We start from the raw sequence: 24,178 nt of genomic DNA, 5'->3' as shown, positions 1-24,178 counted from the left end.
ACTCATTAAAATAGATGCAACCTTACCCCAGAAACAAGCATGGCTATTTTAATAAGCTGCAGATTAGTTCTGTGTTCACTTTCCCTCGTGTTCCATTACATATTCTCAAAAGCAAATGTGAACAATGGCTATTTGAATTTGCTTAATTTAGTTCTGTTATTTAGATGTGAGTCTCATAAATATATTTTTGTTGTACTAATTCTTCTACATAGTCTCCATTTTCTGAGCCAATCTATAATGCAAAATATTCTAAGATCAGCTAAACTATTCTGGTCTTTCTAAGCATGCTCTAAAATAAGACGTAGAAGACTAATTGTCATTTTATATTTACTAACTGCAGACATGCTTGCCTTCCTTTCCTGAGACACTGATATATCAATACATCTATTTGAATGGGATATATATAGTTTTCAAAGACCATTAAAAATTTTTTTTAATCAGATCAGTATGAAGTAGTTTCTTTGAAGGTGGCCAAATTATGTTATATTGTCTATAAAATTAGGCAAACTTTAACTTCCCACTGTTAATCCAGTACCAATCACAGTATTTTATGTCTTTATTTTTTACTATTATTGTTGTTTTTACAGCTTTTATTTGTAATGCTGGTCTGTGACCGTAATAAAAACTGATTTTTTTAAAAAATTCACTCTCTAGGTACAGAGTTTTATGCGTGGTTGGTTGTGTAGAAGAAAATGGAAGACAATTGTCCAAGATTATATTTGTTCGCCACATGCAGAAAGTATGCGAAAAAGAAACCAGATAGTTTTCAATATGGTTGAGGCAGAATCTGAATATGTGCATCAACTTTATATCCTTGTGAATTGTTTTCTAAGGCCCTTAAGAATGGCTGCAAGTTCAAAGAAACCACCTATTAGTCATGATGATGTTAGCAGCATCTTCCTCAACAGGTATTATTGGATACATTTTTAAAAACTCATTCCAATATGATTGCATGAAATAGTTTTCTGTCTGTTTTGATTTATAGTATTAAAAATCTGTAGAATGTGTAGAACATGTTTGCATTTAATTTTTAGAATTTTGAAATTGAAAGCTCTTACTTCCTTTCTCTTTGGGTGGCAGGGGAAGACTAAATGAATTCCAGTTTTTCCACCCCTAATTGCGGGGGCTTCATTGGGACGTATGGAAAACTAATTTATGTTGATATTTTCAACATTAAATTGAATAACATATAGCTTTGGATATTATAAAACTAGTGACAGGTAATCCCAAATGGCTGAATCAATGTCAAATGGTACATCTATGGACTCTTTGATGTCCTTGCAATCATAACAGTTAGGATAGAAGGTGCAAGAAAGGTGCTGGGCTACTCAGCCTAGCAAATCTAGGCATTTTAGTTTTACTTTCAGCTCTTTATAGATAACTTAGGTATGGGGTGTTTTGTGTAGCTGATGTGTGTGTATTAGCAACATTCAAGCGATCAGATTGGTTTAGAATTTAATGGGTCCAAATTGTCACTTTCCACTCATAGAATTTGGGGATGTTCTGCCTGCCACTATTAAAAGAGCTACAGATGCTACTTAATAATCATCCTCATTTTGTGCCTAAACTAGAACTCTTGTTGATTCTGTTTATGATTGATATATTTAACCTTTTTTCTTTAATAAACTGCCCAGAGTTAATGTCTGAATAAATTATTTAAATAAATATAGTTAAATAAAAATATAATTTATTATTTCAAAACTATGAAAAATGCTGCTCTGTAATTTTATTTATTTTTAAAATTCTAATGCACTGCATCCCAAAAGGTTTTGGAGTGGCAGTGCTTATTCAGCTATCCTGTTTTAATAATCATTATATGTGCTGATAATTTTAAATAATATTTTACACAGAGATTTTTAATTTTTGTTTTATTTTGTCAACTCTTATTTCTCTCTAGTGAAACTATAATGTTCCTTCATGAAATATTTCATCAAGGATTAAAAGCAAGAATAGCAAACTGGCCTACCTTAATTTTAGGTAACTTTGTGTGTTGGTTTCTGTGTTTAAAGAGTAGCATTACATTTTTTATTTGAAAGTTAAGATTTTTTTAGTTTCCTTACAGTAAGTTGCTTTATTTTTTATTTAGCCTGTTAAATAAATTTAGAAACTTACAATATCCACCTGTGTATTCTTTGTTCCAAAAGGAGTAACTATATTAGGAAGCTGCACTGTATTTCATTACTGTTATATAGTTTACAGCTGTTTTTTTTCTTCAGTCAGAAATTTTGTTTTTTAAAATAACTGTTACAGTGGCAGAAATAAGAATGATTTTTCTACCATTTGAAGTTCTGTCCTAGCATGAAATATACTTCCAAAGAGCTTTCAGGTTAAATTTTATTAATATATAGATGAAACTGTATTGATCACTTAATGTTCTCAGAAGAACTGAGCAGTCAAATTGTAACAGTAGTAGGGGAAACTTTAATAAAGATGTCTTCCTTTTTAATACCTGTAATTATACAATGCTACAAATGGTATTAATGTGGTTTAGACTTTTTATTTTTATGAAGGAAAAGGAATGACTGCAAAAATCAACTATCTTTTTGTCTTTATAGCTGACTTATTTGATATTCTTTTACCGATGCTGAATATATATCAAGAATTTGTTAGAAATCACCAGTATAGCCTACAGGTGCTGGCAAACTGCAAGCAGAACAGAGATTTTGACAAACTCTTAAAGCAATATGAATCCAACACTGCATGTGAGGGCAGAATGCTTGAAACATTTCTTACGTACCCCATGTTTCAGGTAATTTTATTGCTTCCATCATTTTATTATCATCCTCATGACTTTTGCTGTCAAATAATCTTTCCCAAATGATGTTGTTAGAAAGAGTGGCTAACCTGCACTCACTAAACTGAAGAAAATTGCTATAGAATAAGTCTTTTTATTTTGTTCAATTGAGAGAAATTCTGTATTACAATCTTTTGTATTGGTCAGATATTACATAGGCATTAGTATTTTGTTGTTTATTATTTTTCGGTCATAATTTTGCAGTAATGCATTTTTGCATTATAGTTAGTTTTCATCTATGAAAATTGAAATATTTGGGAGGATATTGCCAAATGGCACTATCAAACTGCAGGAATAATACTCAAGCACATATAAGTGTGCATGGAAGTCACAATCTTCTTAGAGAATAAAGACTGCATCAGCTAAGTATGCTGTTGATGCCATAGTACTCTGTTTAAAAAGGATTGTTAAGCTCAAATAATAGAAATAGGCAAACTGGTCCTGGACAGCATCCTGGTTTACTGAAAAGCTTTCAAAATATTTCTGCTGATATACTGTGCCCATTGCAGTGTCCATTTAGAAGTTGCTGTAGCTTTCTGCAGCTACAGATTACTCTTCAAAATAATAATACTTCAAATAATTATATGGCAGCTACTGTTATTAGCTCATGAAAAATCTGCTGCCAAAGTCCTAGTGCGGGATTTAAGACTAACAGCTGTCAAATAATCACTTAGGAGGAGAAAAATAAAGGTTCATTTTGGTGAAAACAGCTGGGATGGAGGGAGTTCATCCCTGTCAGGAAAACCTGTCACTACAATTTCATTGGGGAATAGCCTTCCTTCCCCCCCCCACAGCAATTTAAGTGAAGCATCCTTTATTTTTCTATGTGACAGCTGCCCTCAGAATAGTTAATGAAAGCAGCAACTCCCCTAAAGCAGCTTATTAGAGCTTTAATAGCTGCTCTGATACTCCACACATATCTGAAGCCAGGTCAAAGATTAAAGATTAATCTGTTTCACTTTGGATGACTTTGGGGGAAAAAACTGATTCAATTTAAGATTGAGCTAGCCTCAAAAACAGATGCACACTATATTCATATTACTCTCACTGAATTGGCATTGCTATTTTAAGTAATTTTTTCAACTCTGAAGACTCCTGTACTGAGCCAAGGATTCAGTGGCCTCAATGACCCCTTCAAGCTCCATAGTTCTGGGACTGATTTCTGAAATAGGAAATGCAATTTTTTTTAGATTGTATTAACTGTAAGGAGATCCAAGATGGAAAACATATCATGTTATAATTAATTATATATTTAGAATGCATCACTGACCAATATTTTCAATCCTTTAGATTCCTAGATATATTATCACCCTTCATGAACTTCTAGCTCATACACCACACGAACATGTGGAAAGGAAAAGCCTTGAGTTTGCTAAATCTAAACTGGAAGAACTTTCAAGGTTTGATTGCTTTTTGTTCTCAATATATAAATCCAGAACAGAAGTGTAATATGGACAATTAGATAATAGTTTTTAAAATTGCACTTGCATATATATATAAATCCCATTGGTGTTGAATCCCATTGGAGACTAGTCCGGGTTAAAAATTCTACAAAACAGCACTCTTAATAACTCTTCATTGGGGAATATACTAACTGACCTTCTGGGAGGAGAATATCTGAAAGTGAAGGGGCTGCAATGGAGAAATGCTGTTGCCATTCCCTTGAATATCTCAAATAGGAGGAACTTTAAATATTAGCTTATAGAAAACTTACAGGGCAGATTGGGTTTTCTCCAAAGTGGCAGTTCTGGAGAGACCTGGGAGCCAATTCATGGAGGCTTGATAGAGTCAATTAGCACTTAAAACGTACCCAACTCCTATCAGAAACCAATGCAGACCTACAGACCTAATGAAGTATAGTTATATGATTTTTACCCATTGAGACTTACATTTTTCACTAATAGTACTGTAGTTTCCAAGTAGTCCCCAAAAGCTCATGTCACATGCATAAAACATTGTAGTAATCCAGCTTACAACCTCCAATAATTAAAATCAGATGGTTTTTGAAAAAACTTAGCTTTCCCAGCATTCAATTTAAATTAATTTTATTACATCCATATACACACAGATCAATATCTCCATCTTAATCTGGAACTGTATAATTTAGTGTCTTCAATATATTTAAGATACTTCATCCTGACTAATGGATATTCTCTTCTGGCAATTTCAGATAAATAATGAAAAGCAGGGGGGATACCATAACAGAACATCCATTATTTTGATCTCTGATCTTGTCCCTGTCTGGAATGGCCCACTTAGGATGGAGTAGAAACTTGGCAAATAATTTTCTCTGAACCTTGTAGGTAGCCCAGAAGCATACCATGGTATTGTATACCACCAAGAAAAAGTAACGGGAGGGCTGCATTACTCTCCAAGTCAGCTCTACAAGATGGATCAGTGCAAATTTCATCCTGTTCCCAGGTCTAACCAAACTAAAAGGGGTTCAAGTAATTTTCTTTTTCTGGGATATGTTGAGACTGACATGTCACTTCCTTGCCAATTACTTTACCCCTAAACAGAAAGGTGGACACAAGATGAAGGTTGAGCAACAGTTTGGGGGACAGATTATTTTATCTATTTTTCTGCAACTACGGTAGAGGAGGGTAACTTTAAAGTGGACCATGACGGTATATTCCATCAATGCAGTAAGAGCAGCAGTTGCTAAAGCTTTGATCCTTTTACTGTCAATGAGTAGAGTTGAATGTGAGCTTTTACAGGTATTTAGTCAGATTTATTAGGATCTTCTTCCACTGGCATGCCAGGCATTTATCTACCATTTCATCTCCATGACCTTTTAAGTAAAACAAAGAGCTCCACAGGAGTGGCAAATAGTAAGAGGCTACTGAGGACAATCGCATGAACGATCCTGGTTGCCTCTGAATTCCAGATCTAAAAGTAGCACTTCATGGAACTATCTGCCAGATTGCTGAAAAAATTGAAAGGTACCTACTGGAATCTACCTGGATCCAAAAGGTACCTGGACATGCTGCCTTAATCAGGCCCCTTATTTGTGAAAATCACAGGATATGACTGGGAGGGGCTAAACAGAAAATGATCTGACCATGACAAAATTAGAGTGTCATATTTTTTTCAAATAACAAGCCAAGTGTTTTGAGTTGGGAACAAAATCTAATGTTTGATTTAAACTTCACATTGCCTGGGATTTGCCCATAATTGCAAAAGAGATCACGACCTAAACTTTCTCAAACATCTGCCCCTAGGTGTGGATGCTAAAAATCCACCATTTTCAGAATTGCCAATTCTTGTATATCAGCCCTACGAGGTAGATCAGATCAAGAGACAGATGCTGTGTAAAATAACTGTAGTAACAGAAACTAGCAAGTTTCTGAATGTGCATCCTCTTCTCTCTCTTTTATCTTCATGTGAATTGGTGGGGAGGCACCTGCTTTAGGCATTTTCATAAATCTTTATCTTTTTATGGGCTTAAGCCATATGTATCTGTTTGTTGCCTTGGTAACAGATCTCTGATCTCTCACAGTCTCTGTCAAAGCCATTTTCTATGCTCTTTATATTATCATGCTTAATTGTATTGCTTTTTTACATTTATCATTTATTAATTTATTGTTTGTTGATTGTATACTATCCAGGGTTGCAATTTTTAGGCTGAAGGTTCTGAAGAACTTCCCTATAACATCTGCCATATATTTTTTGCTCTCTCACACTGGTGATCTGTCTATCCATCTCTCCCTGAAAGAACCCCAGCCCTCAAATTCCCCACAGCTTAAAGCATGTTCTAGAGAGCATAAGAACCTAAAAAATATTTCCATCTACCCAATTATTTTTTTTAGTATTTATTTGATTTGTCAATCGCTTACAAGATACAGGTATAATTCAAATATAGTTTTGAATACATGAGATAGATACTTATAAGAAAAATAAAAAACAATAGGACAGGGACGGTAGGCACAATTGGTGTGCTTATGCACGCCCCCTACAGGCCTCTTAGGAAGGGGGTGAAGTCAATAGTAGACAGTCTAAGGTTAAAGTTTTGGGGGTTTGGGGAAGAAACCACAGAGTCAGGCAGAGTATTCCAAACACTGACCACTCTGTTGCTGAAGTCGTGTTTTCTGCAGTCAAGTTTGGTGCGGTTAACTTTGAGTTTGTATCTATTGTGTGCTCTTGTATTGTTATGATTGAAGCTGAAGTATTCATTTGCAGGTAGGACATTACAATGTATGATTTTATATACTATATTTAGATTGGACTGGAGGTGGCTTAGTTCTAGGTTTTCTAGGTCTAGAGTTTCAAGTCTGGTGGCATAAGGTATTCTGCCATGAGTAGAGGAGCGAAGAACTCTTCTTGGGAAATATTTCTGGACTTTTTCAGTTGTGTTAATATCAGATACATGATATGGGTTCCAGACTGATGAGCTGTATTCAAGTATAGATCTAGCAAATGTTATGTATGCTCTAGTTAGTAGTGTGATATTGCCAGAGAAGAAGCTATGTAGGATTAGATTAACAACTCTTAATGCCTTTTTGGCTATGTAGTTACAGTGGGCTCTAGCACTTAGATCATTAGAGATGAGTACTCCAAGGTCCTTGACAAAGTTTGGATCCTCAACAAGGTCTTGACTATTTAGCTTGTATTTTATTATCTGATTTTTTTTCTGCCAATATGTAAGAGAGAGCATTTATTTGTTGAGATTTGAAGTTGCCATTTGATTGACCATTCTGATACATAGTCAAGGTCTTTTTGGAGGGTAGTAGTATTGTCTGAATAGCTTTACATCATTAGCGAAGAGAATGCAGTTGCTCTTAATATGATCACAGAGGTCATTTATGTAGAGTATGAATAGAGTTGGTCCTAAAATACTGCCTTGGGCGACACCACTGTTGACAGGTACAGAATTTGATATGATGCTCCCAATTTTGACCATTTGTTGTCTGTTTGACAGGAATGCTTCTATCCAGTTATGTAGGTGTCCAGAGATACCATAAGATTTTAGTTTTAGTAGTAGTTTGTCATGTACCACTGAATCAAAGGCTTTACAGAAGTCTATGTAGATTGCGTCTATTGCTTTGCCCTGATCAAGTTATGTAGTCCATATGTTTTTGCAGTGTAAGAGTTGCAGATTACAGGATAGTTTTTTTTCTGTAACCAAATTGTTTATTTAAGAGGAGGTTGTTTGTCTCTAAGTGGAGGATAATGGATTGGTTAATAATTGATTCCATGACTTTACAGGTGACTCAGCATAAGGAGATTGGTCTGTAATTTTCAACTAGGCTGGGGTCTCCCTTTTTGAAGATGGGGATGACTGTGGCTTGTGACCATAGTTTTGGCAAGGAGCTGGTCCTGAAAGATTTTTCAAAGATTATGCTTAGAGGTTCGGCTATGGCAGTGGATAGCTTTTTTAAGAAGTAGGCACATATTCCATCTGGTCCAATAGATAGGGATGGTTTTAGATTGTGCAGTGCTTTTTCAACAATGTCTTCTGTAAAATTGATATGTATTAGATCATTGTAGTTGTCTGTGGTTCAACTAGGAAGTATTGGGCTTGATCCATTGCTGATTACAAATACTGAGCCAAAGAATGTGTTAAAGAGGTTTGCTTTGATGGTGTCGTCGTTGCAGTCTTTACCATTAGGTCCTTTCAGGGGTGGGATGGACCTTGAGTCTTTTAGTTTGTTGTTTACAAAATTGTAGACAGCACGTGTGGAATTTGTGTGTAGGTTTTCCTCTTGTTTAATGTGATAATTAGAGCATTCAGTTTTTATCTGGTGGCATAGATTTTTGTATCGGCTTTTGAAGTTGGCAACCTGACCAGATTTGTTTTTTCATCAAAGTGATCTCTTTTTGGATTGAAGCTTCCTTATTGTTATGGGTAATCTGTTTTTCCTGGTTTTGGGAGTTGTTATTGGTACATATAGTTTGATGGCTCTTTTGATTTCTAGTAAGAATATGTTGTAATGGTCTTTAACAATATTGCATCCAGTGAGTAGAAATTGCCAATCAAGGGAAGAGAGATCGTTGATTGTAAGATCATAGCTGCCTTTTTTGAAGTTATAATTGGGGATTCCATCATTGTGATGATTTTTGTGTGGACATATGTTGAGACAATAGTCAATCATATTGTGGTCACTGTTGGAAAAGGGTTCTTTAATTTGTATTCCATAAATTGAATTCAAACTATTGCAGAATATGAGATCGAGGCAGTTGTTAAGCCTAGTATTGTTGGTTACTAGTTGTTCTAGTCACAGATTTGTTACAGCATTGTAGAAGGTTGCATGTATGGGTTCAGTTGTACATTCGTTTAGGGTCCAGTTAATATGAGGTAGATTGAAGTTACCAAGAAAGATAAAAGCATGTGGGCAGGATGCTGCCCATGTTAGTCATGTATTTAGCTTGTTTACAAGTTTGATGTCATAATCGGGGGCTCTGTAACATAGTAAGAACCGAAATGTGATATTTAAGGTCAGTGGACAGATATCTGACCAAACGTATTCTTATAAGTGAACAATTTGGAGGACTGTTTAGTGAGAGATACCCTTCCTCCCATGTTGGTATAATAAATGAAAAATATGTTTTAAATTGTTCCTCAGTTTGGGGAATTTTTTAAGGGAAGTTCCAAAATAAAATAGCTTTAAAAACAGGAACAGCAATTGCTAATGAAAGAGGCAATTAACTATTCAGTGTATTAGTATGGAGGAGATCCTGATATATTAGGGGAAATGATAGACAAACTTTATCAAGGATAGCATTCCACTTTGATCAAACAAATATCAGTTATGATGCACATAGAAAGTCTTATGATGGCCATAAAGTTCACCCAAGCTATTCTTGCTTTAAAAATTCATTACTGGATAATTGATTTTTTGGTCTCTCATTTGCAATAGAATAATGCATGATGAAGTGAGTGATACAGAAAATATACGGAAAAATCTTGCAATAGAAAGAATGATAGTAGAAGGCTGTGACATATTATTGGACACCAGCCAGACTTTTATACGACAAGGTAAGACCAATGAATTTAACATGCATGTATTGATTATGCAGTTATAGAATATAAAGGAAAAATGAAATTGAAAACAATAGAATTCATGTTGGCATCACTGGGAAGTATAAGATGCAAAATATCTGTTTTTGACATCTGCACATCTATATATTTGTAATTTCCGGGCTGCTGTTGAGCCCTACCTCTGTGCTGTTTTTTTTCCAGGAGACATGAAAAACAGCACTATAATAATAAAGCACCCATGGGAAAGTCACATACACAATAACCGGACTATCATCTTCAGTGGACCAGAAATTATCTCCAGCACCATGGAAAATAGTTCTGTCTGGCCGATAGATGTTGCAATCCCAAATGATGCCAACATTCGGGCAAAAGCACAGGAGAAACTTGAAGTACTTGAAGCTTTGTCAAATGGTGGAGCGATTGTGAGGAATGAAAATAGCTGTTTGTTGTTCCCATTTTTCATTTGTACTTCTAGAACAGCTCACACAGATATAATTTGATTTATTTTTAAATTAAAATCATTTACATTGGTGGATTTTTAAAATCACAGTGTGAATTATCTGCTGATATGCTTAAATTCTGCCTTGGAAGACTTATCTGTAGTCCTTGTAGAAGCTAACCAAATGTTTGAGAACATTATTTACATAACTGGTGTGAACTGCTATCATATATGCTAATTGTGTACATCTCCAAACTCTAATTCTGTTCATATAAAGAAGTGGTAGTAGAAGTATAAAAAATGGGTAGAATCCTTTAATGAATTATAAGGCAACTTTAAGCAGAGAATAGAACAGAAATACTAGAGGAAGATGTTTCTGGCTGGCTGAAATCATGGAGAGGAGCAATCACTGTAACTTGTTTATTGCACATCCCATTTGTGCTATAGAAAATGCTGAAGCAATGTATAGTTGCTTTGTGTTTGTACTTTATAGAATAAAATGATGGCCACCGTCTAATGGTTTGCTTTAAGAGACCCCAAGGCTATTTGTTCATCTCTAATGGAATGTTTTCTTTGAAAAACAGATTCCAACACTGGATATAATCTGTTGATTTAATATCTCCACATTCCTAAGGAGTTCATTGTTTGTGAGGTTGGCAGTGGAGATAATGTTTAAATTGTCTAGCAGGAAATGCATTGCAGAACAATTCAAATAGAAAATTTTATAGATATATTTGATCAGATTCTTTTTTTGCCAAAGAGAATTTCTACAGAAAGCTAATACAGTTTTTCAAATTTATATCAAAATTCCAGATAATTGTCGTAGAAAAAAAATTCTCCAAACAGTAGTATAGAAAATAGTTTTAGATTAATATGTTGTGCTATGGAATACAGGAAAGGAGGAAAATAAATACAAGAAAAGAAGAGATTTTTTATTGATACTGTGAATGACTGGAAGAATTTTAGACATCTAAAATTTGATGTTAAGGTGCCAGTGTTTTAAATAATATTGTTTCCATACACATAACTTCTAAATGTTAGTATTAAAAAAAAAATCTTCAAATCAGTGTCTTCCTTGTGTTTTCTGTCCATGATTTGAAAATGAAATAGCTATAAAACAGAAAAGTTTCATGGCACTGGTGTAAAAGAGTTTTATACTAGTATTTAGTATTAGGATTCATTCACTTATTCTTAATATTTTTATGATGAGGACTTTCATTTATGAAGTGTGGAGGAGGAACTTGTTCTTCAAGATGAATAACTAATATAAATAAAATAATTCTAATCAAATGCCAATTTGCAGGTTTTATCTTGTCATATTATTAAGATTTTCCTTGCAGAATTTTTTTAGTGTTTGTTAGTGATCTATATAAATAACTTTTAAAACTTCCAAGGTTTATTACAAAGCATCCTTATCATATGTATGCCTACTCAGTTTTGGATGACTGTATTCTTGGGAAATATTTCTGACAGTGTGGAATTCAATAAGTGTATTGATGACTTCTTGATCTTTTTTATGTTGTGAGGGGATCACGCTTGAAATATCAAAACTAAAAAATTGTTTTGTTGTATATAGACTCCAAAAAGGCAAGTGAATTTTATTAATGTTAAATCACTAATCATGGGTAATCATAGAACTATGTTAATATATATGAATCTTAATGCTGTGTATTAATCATATTAAATTTTGGTGTATTAATATGTATTCAATGCCAGTTTACGTTTGTGTCTATGCATGTACAAACAATATATGGTTCATCACATAGACAGCCAGATCTTCAAGATTGGATTTGGTATTTTTGTCCACCTATTGGGTTCTTCCAGAGGATCCAGAATAGGCACATATGGTTGTTTACAGATATCATCGCAGGATGTAAACTGTTCCAAGTAAGGCTGCCTTTTGCAATTGACTGATGGTGAATTTGTCAATGCTGATGGTGTTTAAAGTGGTGCCCCATTTGTTTTGGGATTGTATCCAAGGCACCTATTACTACTATTTCTACCTTTTTTTTTTTGCTGTGGTCATTTTATTTATATTTGCATATGTTTGTGTTTTGTTTTTTTTCTCCAATTCTTTCTCTTCTATTCTGCTGTATCCAGGTATTGCCACATCCACTATCCAGACTTTTTTGTCTTTCTTATCGACAATTGTTAAGTCTCGGGTGATATGTGGATGGTGCCTGTTTGTCTGAATTCTGAAGTCCCATAGCACTTTAGCTTCTTTATTTTCTATTACTTTGTCTATTTTATGGCCCACCAGTTCTTTCTTGCAGGCAGGTAGTATTTCTTGCAAATCTTCCAATGAACCATTGTTGTTACTTTGTCATGCCGTTGTTTGAAGTCAATATGGACAATCTTCTTGCAGCAGCTAACCAGGTGATCCACTTTTTCTTCAGCTTCTTTGTAAAGGCAGCACTTGGTTTTGTATGCATTTGTTCTTAAGGCTTGGTCATGTACATCTAGAATTAACTCCTTTGTCACTTTATTCAACTTTCTGGATCATCTTGTTATTATCTGTTTTCCTTGCTATTTTTTTTAATGTACTGGCCATATAATGCTTTGTTTTCCCATGCATCTTTTCTGTTCTGCATTTGGCCTTTCTTGTAAGCCAGTTTGGTCTCTCCCGCACTCAGTAGGCCTTCCTGGTATATTAGCTTCAGTGCATCTTTTTCATTATCCTTCAGATATTCTTCCAATGCCCCTTTTTTTTCTTCAACCATCTGATGTATTTGCAACATTCCATGCCTACCTATTTTCCTTGGTAAGTAGAGTCTGTCAACATAGCTGCATGGTTGAAGTACATGATTCATTGTCATCGTTTTTTAATAAATTTCCAGGGTTTTATTACAAAGCATCCTTATCCAGATCTATATCTACTCAATTTTGGATAACTGTGTTCTTGGGAATTATTTTAGACAGCATGGAATTAAATACGTTTATTGATGATGTCTTGATTTTTAAAGCTAAAAATGCTCTGTTGTACATAGATAGGAAATTGAATTTTATTAACATTAAGTCATTAATTGTGGGTAATCCTTATAGAGCTATGCATATTACTCTTAATGCTGCGTGTTAATTATATTATAGTATATTAATATGTATTCACTGCCTATTTGCTTTTGTGCCTATGCATTTTCACACAATATATTATAATTATTATTGTTGTAATCCCAAATCAATCCAGAACAGGAAGATTTCTTCATTAAAGGTTATGGACTAGAATCTACTACATTCATCAAATGTGGGTTGGTAAATAATTTTTTTTGACTTCCTAGTCTGGGAGACACAAAGTCACCCAAATGGTTTCTGTGACTAAGGGAAAACTAGAATCTGGATCTCCCAACTGCTAGTCCAGCACCTTAACTATTAAACTATACTGTGATTTCTGTTATTTTCCTTTTCCCTCTCTTTCTCTCTCATACACAAACACAATATTTTGGAAAGTATCAAAATATGTTTATATGGAATCAAGTTTCATTAAGGACCTCATTTAAATGGGGTTCATGAAAAAGATTTTGAGGGACCTATTCCTCTGAATTTTATTGTTACATGGAGTCTTCTTTAAAAGATCACTTTGTTTTTTGCAACCTATTGCATAGAAATAACATATTTTTACATTTTGGGGTCCACATTAAAATACTTTCATAATTGGTTTCATATGAATGTATTTGTCGGGATCCAGCATCTTGTTTAAATAGATCCCACAAAGTTGTGTATTGTCTTGATTGAGATTGATTTATTTGTCTGAAAATATGAAATTCAATAAACTATAATATAGCAAAATTGCATTTAGTGTATTGTGTTACTCATATTGACTCATATTTTTAGAGTTCTGTGTTGTTACCAAAAATTCTCACAGCCACTTAAAAAAGTAAATCCTACAATACTCGTAATTCAAGTTTGTGTTTGCTTTCTGTATTTAAAAGAATATCTGAGTGCTACATACTTAAAAGAATGCTATTTCCAATTTTAAGTAAACCTAATTACCTTGGATGAAAGGGCTGCAAACTTCAGTTGAATTTACATTACAGTAAATGAATATGCTAAGTATGTAATTTAACTTTATCTCAAGTATATTTTAATATCAGTGTTTTCATTTAATCTCATATAAGGATTATGTCTTTGCATTTATTTAATATTTTAAAGATAGGTTTTCAGTAACATAAGCTATGTTTTTTATTCTTGGTTTGTTGAACAAACAATAATAGTCCTGCTTATCCATTAGAATAATCCATGAAAGGGTGTATCTCTAAACCCAAGCAAACCACATTTTGAAGATCCTTGATTCAGGATGTGAACGTAGAGATAGAGTGTCTTAGATTGGGGAGGCCTGGGTTTTAATCTTCAATTAATCCTGAACTTTGCATAATGCCTGGAATGAATCTGTCTTTGCACATAATCAAGTTATCCTTTTTATAGCATTGTGACAATAAATTGGGATTAATGTTTATACTTCTTTAGCTATCCATCCTCTTTTTTATTTAAGTTTGTTTCATGTTTAAATATAAAATGTTGTATCAGTCTACAAAATGAATATAACATTACAAATTATGTAACACAATTATAAAACCAAAACACAACGATTTCCAGGTAGTAGAGTATGTAGCAGAAACCATTAAACTCTGAAAATAAAAAAATGCAATGTAATACAGAATTAAGGAAAAGACTAGTAAGTGTGCATCCAATTATATGCACAATATTTTACCCTAACCTTATAATATATACTTAAATATTGAAGAATGAAATGCATTGATAGATTTCTATTTGGAAATCCAGTTTTTTTTCTTCTTCTGTTCTGTTTTTGCTTCTATTGCTGGTTAAACCTGTGATTTAAAAACCTTTTAGAAATATATAAAAGAAATATGTATTAATTATTCACAGTGTGTTAGCACTCTTTTAATATGCTGCTCTCCAAATATATTGGCATTACAACTTTCAGAATACTCAGCCACTATTAGCTGTTTGAGGATGCTTAGAGAAGAGTATATTATGTTTTTTCTCCTTCCATTGTTTGGTAAATTTATATTGTCCTTAGCAAAAGACAATGTAAGTTTTGTCACTGGACCTTGGGTCTCATGTCATAGTTATATATAATGAATATACAATCTTGTGCATTATTACATTTGATAACTTACATTGATTTCATGATTGAAGCCAAATATTTTATGAAAATAAGATTTAAATGGTCATCTAAATTTGTCATTAATTGGCTACAGATATATGACACTCTATTGTAAACTATAAAAAATAAAAATTATGTGCATTATATGTTTACAGAGTACTATTTGTTTTTCTACTTACCAGGAACTCTTATTCAAGTCCCATCAGTTGAGAGGGGAAAACTTAGTAAAGTTCGCCTGGGATCATTGTCTTTGAAAAAAGAAGGAGAAAGGCAATGTTTTCTATTTACAAAGCACTTTTTAATTTGTACAAGGAGCTCTGGAGGAAAGTTGCATCTACTTAAGGTACATACTTTTATAGCAAAAATTATGACTAGAATAATGAATTGTAGAACATATAGTAAAATATATAACTGTTCAGATTAATTGCAGTAAAATAATATAAATCTTTGCAAAATAAAGACTACCCTATTGCCTGCCAGGCAATCAAAGCTTCCAATTATAATATTAACATGTTTAAGGGGACTTTTTGTATTTATGTATGATAGTTTTGTTTTATCTGTATAATTCTAAGACCAAAATTAATTTATTTTAATTGTTTTTGAAATAAATATTATAAACTGAATGTATAGTTCAGAAAATAATTAAAATTTTCTAAAGAATCGGATGGATTCTTATGGATTTCCACATCTCTGCCTTCCTAAGCTAAATATCCTCCAGCAGAACCATTCAAAATTACCAGCTGGCACTGAAATTCTGCTTGTTCCCTCAGTTATTTTCTCTGACCACCTTTCTGCTTTTAATATTACATTTTGTTTTTTCATTATTTGCGATGGATTGAGCACATGGAGAAGCAGTGGAGGGGAGGGTTGGCAGCACAGAGCTATCCAAGGAAGGAGGCAGTATGTTCCATCAGAGAGAAGCTCACATTAAGAGACTGCCATACCCTAAGATCCTCTCAGGATATATTTATTCAGGTAGAAAGTGATAGCTTTTATACCTTGGCATGTTCTGTCCAAATAAAGGATTGGACTCAATTGGATTTTTCTGTGTCAGGGCTGGGCCTGACATCATTCTGGTTTCAACAAGTTTTTTTTCATTTACTTTATGGAAGATTTAAATATAATACAGAATTTCTAGTACAGCTTTATATTACAGAATATTTCTGGAATTACAATAATAATATATTCAGATATTAAAAATAGATACATTGTAATTTCCTATTTAAATATATTGCTTATTTTGTCAAAATATTGCTTCTTCTGTATTGAAATACTGCTGTTGAGTGCTTCATGTTATTATTCTTATCAATAAAATTATTTTCAGTTGAACTGGAATAACACAAATTGTTTTAATTGGAAAAAGGAAGTTATGCGTTTCCACTTTCTTTGCTAGAAATAATAATGTTCACTGTACTTAATTTAAGAAACTCATCTAGTTATTGGAATAATACATTGTACCATGTACAATATAGAATCATCCTGTCTAGTCTTCCTTTATGTATGAAGCCAACTAGGTGACTGGGCTATTTCGTCTCTAGAAAGAAAGCAGGGGCAAACTGTTTCTCAAAATGTTGCAAGGAAGAGTGCAGGGACTTGTCCAGTTAGTTGTCAGGAGTTTAGATTGACTTGAAGTCTCTCTCTGTCTCTCTCTCTCCCCCTCTGTCTCTCTCTCTCTCTCTCTTCCCCCTTCCCTCTGTCTCCTTCTCTCCCCCCCCCAACACACATGAAGAGGAAGCTTGTCCAAGTATGTTGATTGAGGTTTACTTTAGGTTTGTGTTCATGGATTGTACCTTCTGTTAATATAATTTCATATACTTTTAAACTAAAGAATAGTGAAATAGATTTCTGAAAAAACGCAATTTATGTCTGTAGGCAGGAGGCGTCCTTTCATTAATAGAATGCACCCTGTTTGAGGAAACTGAGACGAATGATGATGAATGTAAGTTCTATCAAATTGTTTTATGGAATTGTAAAATTTTCTTTAAAAAATAGCATTCTTTTTTTTTTTTGCTTAATGAAATATTAGTATAGAGACAGTGTTACTAATAAAAATTCTAATTCAAGAAATAAAAGATGTATGTATATATGTGTTGTTTTATTTCTCATTATACCAGACTAGAAACTGAGAGACTTAGAATTCTAGCCGTGCCTTGAGCATAAAGCCAGCCAGGTGACTTTGGCCAGTCACTGTTTCTCAGTTATAGGCAGAGGGGAATGGCAATCCATCTCCAAAATCATTCCAAGAAATCTGTCTATACTTGTCTAGCTCTATACATATGAGGAGGTGGACAGGTTTGGGATGTATTCAATTGTGGCTTTTTATTGCTATATGCCACCTAGAGTCACCCTGTGTGAGTTGGATGACATTTGTTTAGTAAAGAAATATATTTTGGGCTGTTTACATATGATTAAAAGCAGAATAACCCATAACAAAGCACACAAAACAACAGAATTTAGGATAACAGACACTAAACCACAACTTATTCCAACTACGTCATTTTAAGATGGAATCATCCAATATACTAGTCTTACCCACCAAGGCAAAAATCAGACTTTGAATACATTATGGAAAGTCAATAGGGTTGGGGAACTTGTGGTTAGAGAATAATAATAGCAATAGAACTTAGGCTTATTACCATCCCATAGTGCTTTACAGCACTACCTGGAACCTTTACAATGTAAGTATATTGCGCCCAACAATCTGGGTTCTCCTTTTACCAACCTTGGAAGGATGGAAGGTTGAGCCCTGTCAGGATTGAACTCCAGGCTGTGTGCAGAGGTAGCCAGCAATACTGCATCGAGACCATTGTGCCACCAGGGCAGGCGGTAATACTGTGACAGATAAGGCATATTTTCTAGGATTTGCTACATGATTTTACTTCATGAAAGGAATCTCAAACACCTTGCCAGATGTTACATTTTAAAAATAATTACTTAGGAAAGGAATATTCTATACTTTAATTTTAATTTTTAAAAAGTTTAAAAATAATAATGCTGGCATAAAAATTACTAAATTTGTACCTCTATTTTGCTAAGTTTGTACCTCTATTAAGTGTCTTGCCAATTAAAAGTCAATGCTATATTGTCATAATAGAGTCAGATGTGTATATTTTTGCCTTAAGTGAATAGGTTTTACCTGGAACACATAATATAATTTTTCATTTGCTTAATTATAAATTCTGTGAGCCAAAATATTTTACATTTGCATGAGTCTGCAATGTTTAAAAATATCACTGGTCAAAGATACTAAATTTGAACTTTACATTTTGGCCATATCTATGCATCACTATAGAAAGTACCTGTCTCTGCACTTGATGTAATCTAGGTTCTGTATTTCAACCTGTAACTGCCCAATTCTGTTTCTCTTTCAATCATGAAGCAAAAGGTTCTGGGCAAGTATTTGGGCACCTTGACTTCAAGATTGTGGTAGATCCTGCAGGAGCACCTCCATTTACAGTGGTCCTCTTAGCTCCTTCACGGCAGGAAAAAGCAGCATGGACCAGTGACATTAGTCAGGTAAACAGTTTGGGGGGAATACTGCATAATTCATTCAGCACATTAATGTTGTCTTGGAGCTCATTATAAAACTTCTGAAATACTAACAGAATATTGCTTTGAATGCAGTGTTGGTGAATGAATGGCATGTTGACATAGCAGGTAAAAGTAAAGGTTTCCCCGGTCCAGTCATGGATGACTCTAGGGCTGGTGCTCATCTCCATTTCCTAGCCAAGGGATCCAGCATTGTCCAAAGACACTTCTGTGCTCATGTAGCCATTATCACTTTACATGAAGGCTCATAGAACACTGTTACCTTCCCACCAAACTGATACCTATTTATCTACTTGCATTTGCATGTTTGGAACTGCTAGGTTGGCAGGAGCTGGGAGAAGAATGGGAGCTCATCCCGTGGTACTTGGGTTTCAAACTGCCAATCTTTCTAAGCTCATGTCTTTCCCGCTAGGCCACTACACCCCCACTAGGCCCCCAAGCCCCCACTGACATAGCAACTAGTATCTGGTGCTTAGAGTGGGAAAGACCGCTTTTAACTAATTATTCATCTGTGAAGCCAAGTGATTTTTGACTTGTCTAAGAATTTTAAGATTTTTTTTAAAGAGCTGGTGATACAATAGGAATGTGACATAAAATAAGATTTTCTTAAGTTTCAGTAGTTGGTTTCTAAATGCCATGAAAAAAACAAGTTCCAATTTTCCTATGGACTATTTTCAAACAAAGGTCTTTTTCATTTTATTTAATAGCTTAGCCCAGCCTTTTACAATGTAAGGCTCCCCAGATACATTAGAACTCTGAACCGCTGTGCTGACTGACAATTCAGTTGGAAGGGTACCAGGTTGGAAAAAGCTGTCTTTAGTTTTTATGCACATTGCATGCAGATGTCATTACTTTCCTTTTCCAGAATTCTTTAAAATTGTATTGTATCTGCACATTTTCACCTGCATGGAACTGTTCTCGCACACAGAAAAAGTTTCCAAAGAAAATTGAATTTAAGATTGAAGAAAATTGAAAGTGGCCAAATCTGGGTATTCTGGAATGGCCTTTATTTTTGATCTTAAGTTACAACTGTACCATGTTTATGTTTTTGATTGCTTGGATCCATTGTGTTAATTGTAAAATAGTTAAAAATAAATAAGTTTTGGTAATGAAAATAAGAGAATGGAACAGTAGCTTGAAAGAGTCACTATGCAAGATTATACTGCACTAGATGCTATATATGTTTATATATGTTTTAAAGAGTATAGAAGATTTTGTACAGATGTGCCAAGAACTGGAGTACAGAAATAGTTCCAAGGTGATTATACTCACATAACTGCCAATACATATTTCATGGTAACAAAAACAATATTTTAATAAAGTTGCAAAATGCACACTAATTGCTGCAGATCAGCTCAATTAATCTGACTTTATTTGATAGTAAAGGAAAAACCAACAAAGTAGCATTCATTTTTTTCTCTGTGCACTGGTAATATGATTACAATTGCAGCTATTTGGTATATTTTGCAATTAAACATTTAATTGCAGATTAAATTTTACCTGTCATTATTTAATGGGAACTTAAATTAAAGGGCAAAGCTCTTTGAGGCCACATGGTTACTGTATATATTCTTGTTTACCTTCTGCATGCTAAATTTGAAGAAACAAAATAGACTTGACTGTTTCCTCCCAAATATTTTATTGTATTAGAAACAATAGCAGAAAAATATTTATTTATTTTATAGATTTTTTAAACATGCCTGACTCCTTTTGACTGTTTTATGTAATAAAAAAGTTAAAACAATAAAATATACATATCCAGAAAAGTATTACAGGACCTCTGAGAGCTCTCAGTGACTCATGGTTAAGTCTTCTCATCCTCTCAATTGAACATTCTTTCATCACTCCCTTCTTCAGGGTACCCCTTTATATTTCACTCCCCAAAAGCAACCCAAAGTTCCAGGTCACTCTCACAACCTGTCCATACAGAGCCTCCAAAGCTGGTTCCAGAGATGCAGAAACTCCGTTCTGATAGGGACTCAGTTAAAGCTGAGCTTTGCCCAGCTACCAGTCAAGTTAAATTCAGTAGGGTATCACCAGACACCAACCTCTCTGTGTTGAGTTAATTGACAAAGAATACAATGCCATTCTGCATGCTTCTTCTCTAGTGACATTTCTGTGGCAATCCAACATCCCATCAATCCAAGCTTCCCAGAAGACTCCCTCCCACTCCTTCATTGACTCTCCAGCCCAGCCTGGGCCTCTGTGGGCAGCTGTCATCCTTTGCTGTACTACTGTTACATTTTGGATTTGATGCCTTAATTAATCGTCTTTCAAATGGTTTTGTATAAGCTCCAACTGATTCATAATATTGTATTAAGCCAATCCACAAACATAGTATGTTTGAATAGATCAGTAAGAGTATTTTTGCAAGACTCTGCTTAAAAAGAGACTGGCTTGCTTTTATATTTTAAACACACTTCAAATGTATTAATACATCTACAGTAGAACCTCTGGTCACAAACGCTTCTGACCACGACCAAATCAGCTTCTGACCAAAAAATTCACAAAATTGTTGAATCTGGCCACGAAGACACACTCAGGTGGCAATCAAACATGATCCCTGACCCAGAAATTCCTGAAGACGAGACATTAGAAGACAAAGAAATCGCCAAAGTTATGGAACAAATTATGGTCGTGACCAGAGGTTTTACTGTATTAGGAAATATTCCTGTAAAACCACCTGTTGGAAAAGATTACAAATATTTAAAGTTAAAAAATAGTGAAATGAACATTTGCAACCAAAGCATTATTGGTCAGTTATGTATGTATGAAAACAGCACCAGATGAGTTATTGAGGCCAGGCCTATTTCCCGACCCCCTATGACTTGGCACATTCTGGATGCTTATTAAGATAGAGGAAGGTGGCCCAGACTGAAATGTAGTGGCCTCATTTTTGGCTAGTATTTGAATTTGATCTTAATCTACCTAGAAATAAAGACCCGAAAGAGTAATATTGAAATAAAACTGGATTAGCTTGGTTCAGTACCTCACACGACTTTCTCTTACTCTGGAGCAGTTCCACCAGTTGCCTTCATATTCTTATCTGGAAATTATATTGCCTCAGAGTAGTTAATGGAACTAGTGGTGGATAGAGTCCAGAAATTGTGAGAGACGGAAGAGTGAACTGATTAATTCCCAAATCCATTATGAGCCTGCCCAGTTGACAACAGCTCATGGAAAGATCCTTAGCAGCAGACTGTCACTTTTTGAAACTTAATCTTATGACTATGGAAGATTGCTATTTCAGAGGCTTCAAGGCATGAATTGTTTCCAGTAATCAGGAGCTGCTGTTTTCGGTGTCTTTGGATTAAATGACCCGATGCAAAAGGAATTTAAAACCTGTGGTTTTGCAATGTTTCCAGGAGCAATACATTTTGAGATGGGAAATACATTCAGAACAACCAAATATTCATTTGCTTATTGAGTAGAATGATATTCTAGGCTTTATCCAGGTTTGCCAAGAGATAGAACTCACCTCAAAGCCACCCAGTGAACTTCAGTGGGGTTGAAGAGAGACATGAGTGTAGGTCTTCCTTAATCGGCTCCAACATTTTAATTTCTGCAGCACACTGATTTATTTGCAACTTCAGGGACCTTAAATAGTAAAATGTTTAGTTTTGATTCTGAAAATGTTAAAATGTGGCAGTTCATTCCTTCTATCTTTCCTACTAACTAAATAATTGTTCCAGATAAAATTTTATTTTCTGTAATTATAGGATCTGAGATATATAGTATTGAACAAAAATGATTCTATAATTTGTTTTTTTATCAACTTATCTAGTGTGTTGACAACATACGGTGCAATGGTTTAATGACAATAGTGTTTGAAGAAAATTCCAAAGTCACTGTGCCACATATGATCAAGTAAGTGTAATTGGATTTTCATGTTACATATGGTTGTCTAGTTTTGTTTAAATTCAAATACAGATTGAATAAAAAATATAGCAGTTTTATTTAATTATATTCTGCATTTCATGGGAATCTGTTACCTTATATTGTCAATCAGTCATTCTATCTCAGGGGTATCAAATTCATGCCAGGGTGTCGTCATGTGACGTATCGGGACTTTTCCCCCCTTTGCTAAAACAGGCGTGGCCGTGGCCAGCATGTGATGCATCCAGCCCATGGGCTGGAGTTTGACAGCCCTGATCTATCTAGCTATCTATCCTCCTCCTCCTCCTCCTCCACCACCACCATCGTCATTATCTATCTTTTTAAATGAATTTTCTGGGGCCAAGATTTATAACTTATTTGTCAGTTATGCTAAAATTTCATGTACATCTCATGAATAACCCTGAAAAATAGATGTGACCAGTAATAAAATATTCATGTATTAGCTCTCCTTCCAGGATTTCAGTTATATTTACCTTTGTTTTTATTTGGCCATATTTTGATATATTTGCAGAAAGCAGTGGGTTACAAACCAGTAGTTTTGGGGGAAGTATAAATTATGTTAAAGGCTAGGAATTTTTTCTTTTCATATTTTTTTTCAAAATTAAAGGACTTCAAATAATAGCAATAGCACTTAGACTTACGTACTGCTTCACAATGCTTTACAGCCCTCTCTAAACTGTTTACAGAGTCAGCCTATTGCCCCTAATAATCTGGGTCCTCGTTTTACTGATCTCAGAAGGATGGAAGGCTGAGTCAACCTTGAGCCACTGAGATTTGAACTGCCGAATTATAGGCAGCTGGCAATTAGCAGAAGTAGCCTGCAGTACTACATTCTAACCACTGTGCCACCACGGCTCAGATAAAGAACTTAAAGTCAATAAGGCTGGAAGGCTTCAGGCAAAACAAGAGATGCCCTAAGCATATTGTTTCCACGTTGCAAATTTGGCCCATAGAGAAACCATAAGACTATTCCATTGGCCAGAAATATGATTTTGATTTTATAAGTAGTGTCTACTTAAGATTATAAGCAGAACTTGTTTCTTCATATCAGAGACAATCTGCAAAAAAGAAATCTCTGATTTTCAACATTTCTTTAATGTTTTTCAAATTATGTTATGTAGGTCTGATGCCCGTCTGCATAAAGATGATATTGACATCTGCTTCAGCAAAACTCTGAACTCTTGCAAAGTACCGCAAATTCGTTATGCAAGTGTTGAACGCCTCTTGGAAAGATTAACAGACTTGAGATTTCTCAGTATTGATTTTCTTAATACTTTCCTACATACTTACCGTATATTTACTAATGCGGCAGTTGTACTAGAAAAACTGTCTGATATTTACAAACGGCCTTTCACCTCCATCCCTGTCAGGTGAGTTGTTTTCTACTTTTTAAATTAT

General features: G+C 34.5%; 2 protein-coding genes and 1 long non-coding RNA gene across 6 annotated transcripts in view; 1 reads left to right on the top strand and 2 right to left on the bottom strand.

Annotated features, from left to right (window-relative positions):
* Positions 1–22,563, bottom strand: part of LOC148127381 (uncharacterized) — a 37,191-nt gene extending 14,628 nt beyond the window's left edge. Inside the window, exons 1-2 of the long non-coding RNA XR_015742280.1 lie at positions 22,362–22,563; positions 15,514–15,582 (exon numbers count right to left, since the gene is read on the bottom strand). This is a non-coding gene — a long non-coding RNA (uncharacterized LOC148127381). The remainder of the gene's footprint in view (positions 1–15,513; positions 15,583–22,361) is intronic.
* Positions 1–24,178, bottom strand: part of OCLN (occludin) — a 389,915-nt gene that overhangs the window by 316,082 nt on the left and 49,655 nt on the right. The window lies entirely within an intron of this gene.
* Positions 1–24,178, top strand: part of RASGRF2 (Ras protein specific guanine nucleotide releasing factor 2) — a 120,798-nt gene that overhangs the window by 53,723 nt on the left and 42,897 nt on the right. For 3 of the 4 annotated variants that reach the window (XM_087927117.1, XM_087927116.1, XM_087927115.1), the window contains exons 5-14: positions 655–908; positions 1,898–1,977; positions 2,556–2,749; positions 4,085–4,194; positions 9,652–9,770; positions 15,517–15,677; positions 17,207–17,273; positions 18,714–18,850; positions 22,668–22,750; positions 23,902–24,150. In XM_087927117.1, coding sequence (XP_087783243.1) covers positions 655–908; positions 1,898–1,977; positions 2,556–2,749; positions 4,085–4,194; positions 9,652–9,770; positions 15,517–15,677; positions 17,207–17,273; positions 18,714–18,850; positions 22,668–22,750; positions 23,902–24,150 — 1,454 coding nt within the window. The remainder of the gene's footprint in view (positions 1–654; positions 909–1,897; positions 1,978–2,555; positions 2,750–4,084; positions 4,195–9,651; positions 9,771–15,516; positions 15,678–17,206; positions 17,274–18,713; positions 18,851–22,667; positions 22,751–23,901; positions 24,151–24,178) is intronic. The other variant, XM_087927118.1, reaches the window with a different exon arrangement.

The sequence above is a fragment of the Pseudonaja textilis genome, chromosome 2 (genome assembly GCF_049901715.1).
Source record: "Pseudonaja textilis isolate UNSWEBS1 chromosome 2, rPseTex1.2, whole genome shotgun sequence".
NCBI classification, from domain to species: Eukaryota; Metazoa; Chordata; class Lepidosauria; order Squamata; family Elapidae; genus Pseudonaja; species Pseudonaja textilis.
The sequence above is the reverse complement of the archived record's forward strand: the minus strand, read 5'-3'. Positions and strand labels throughout refer to the sequence as shown.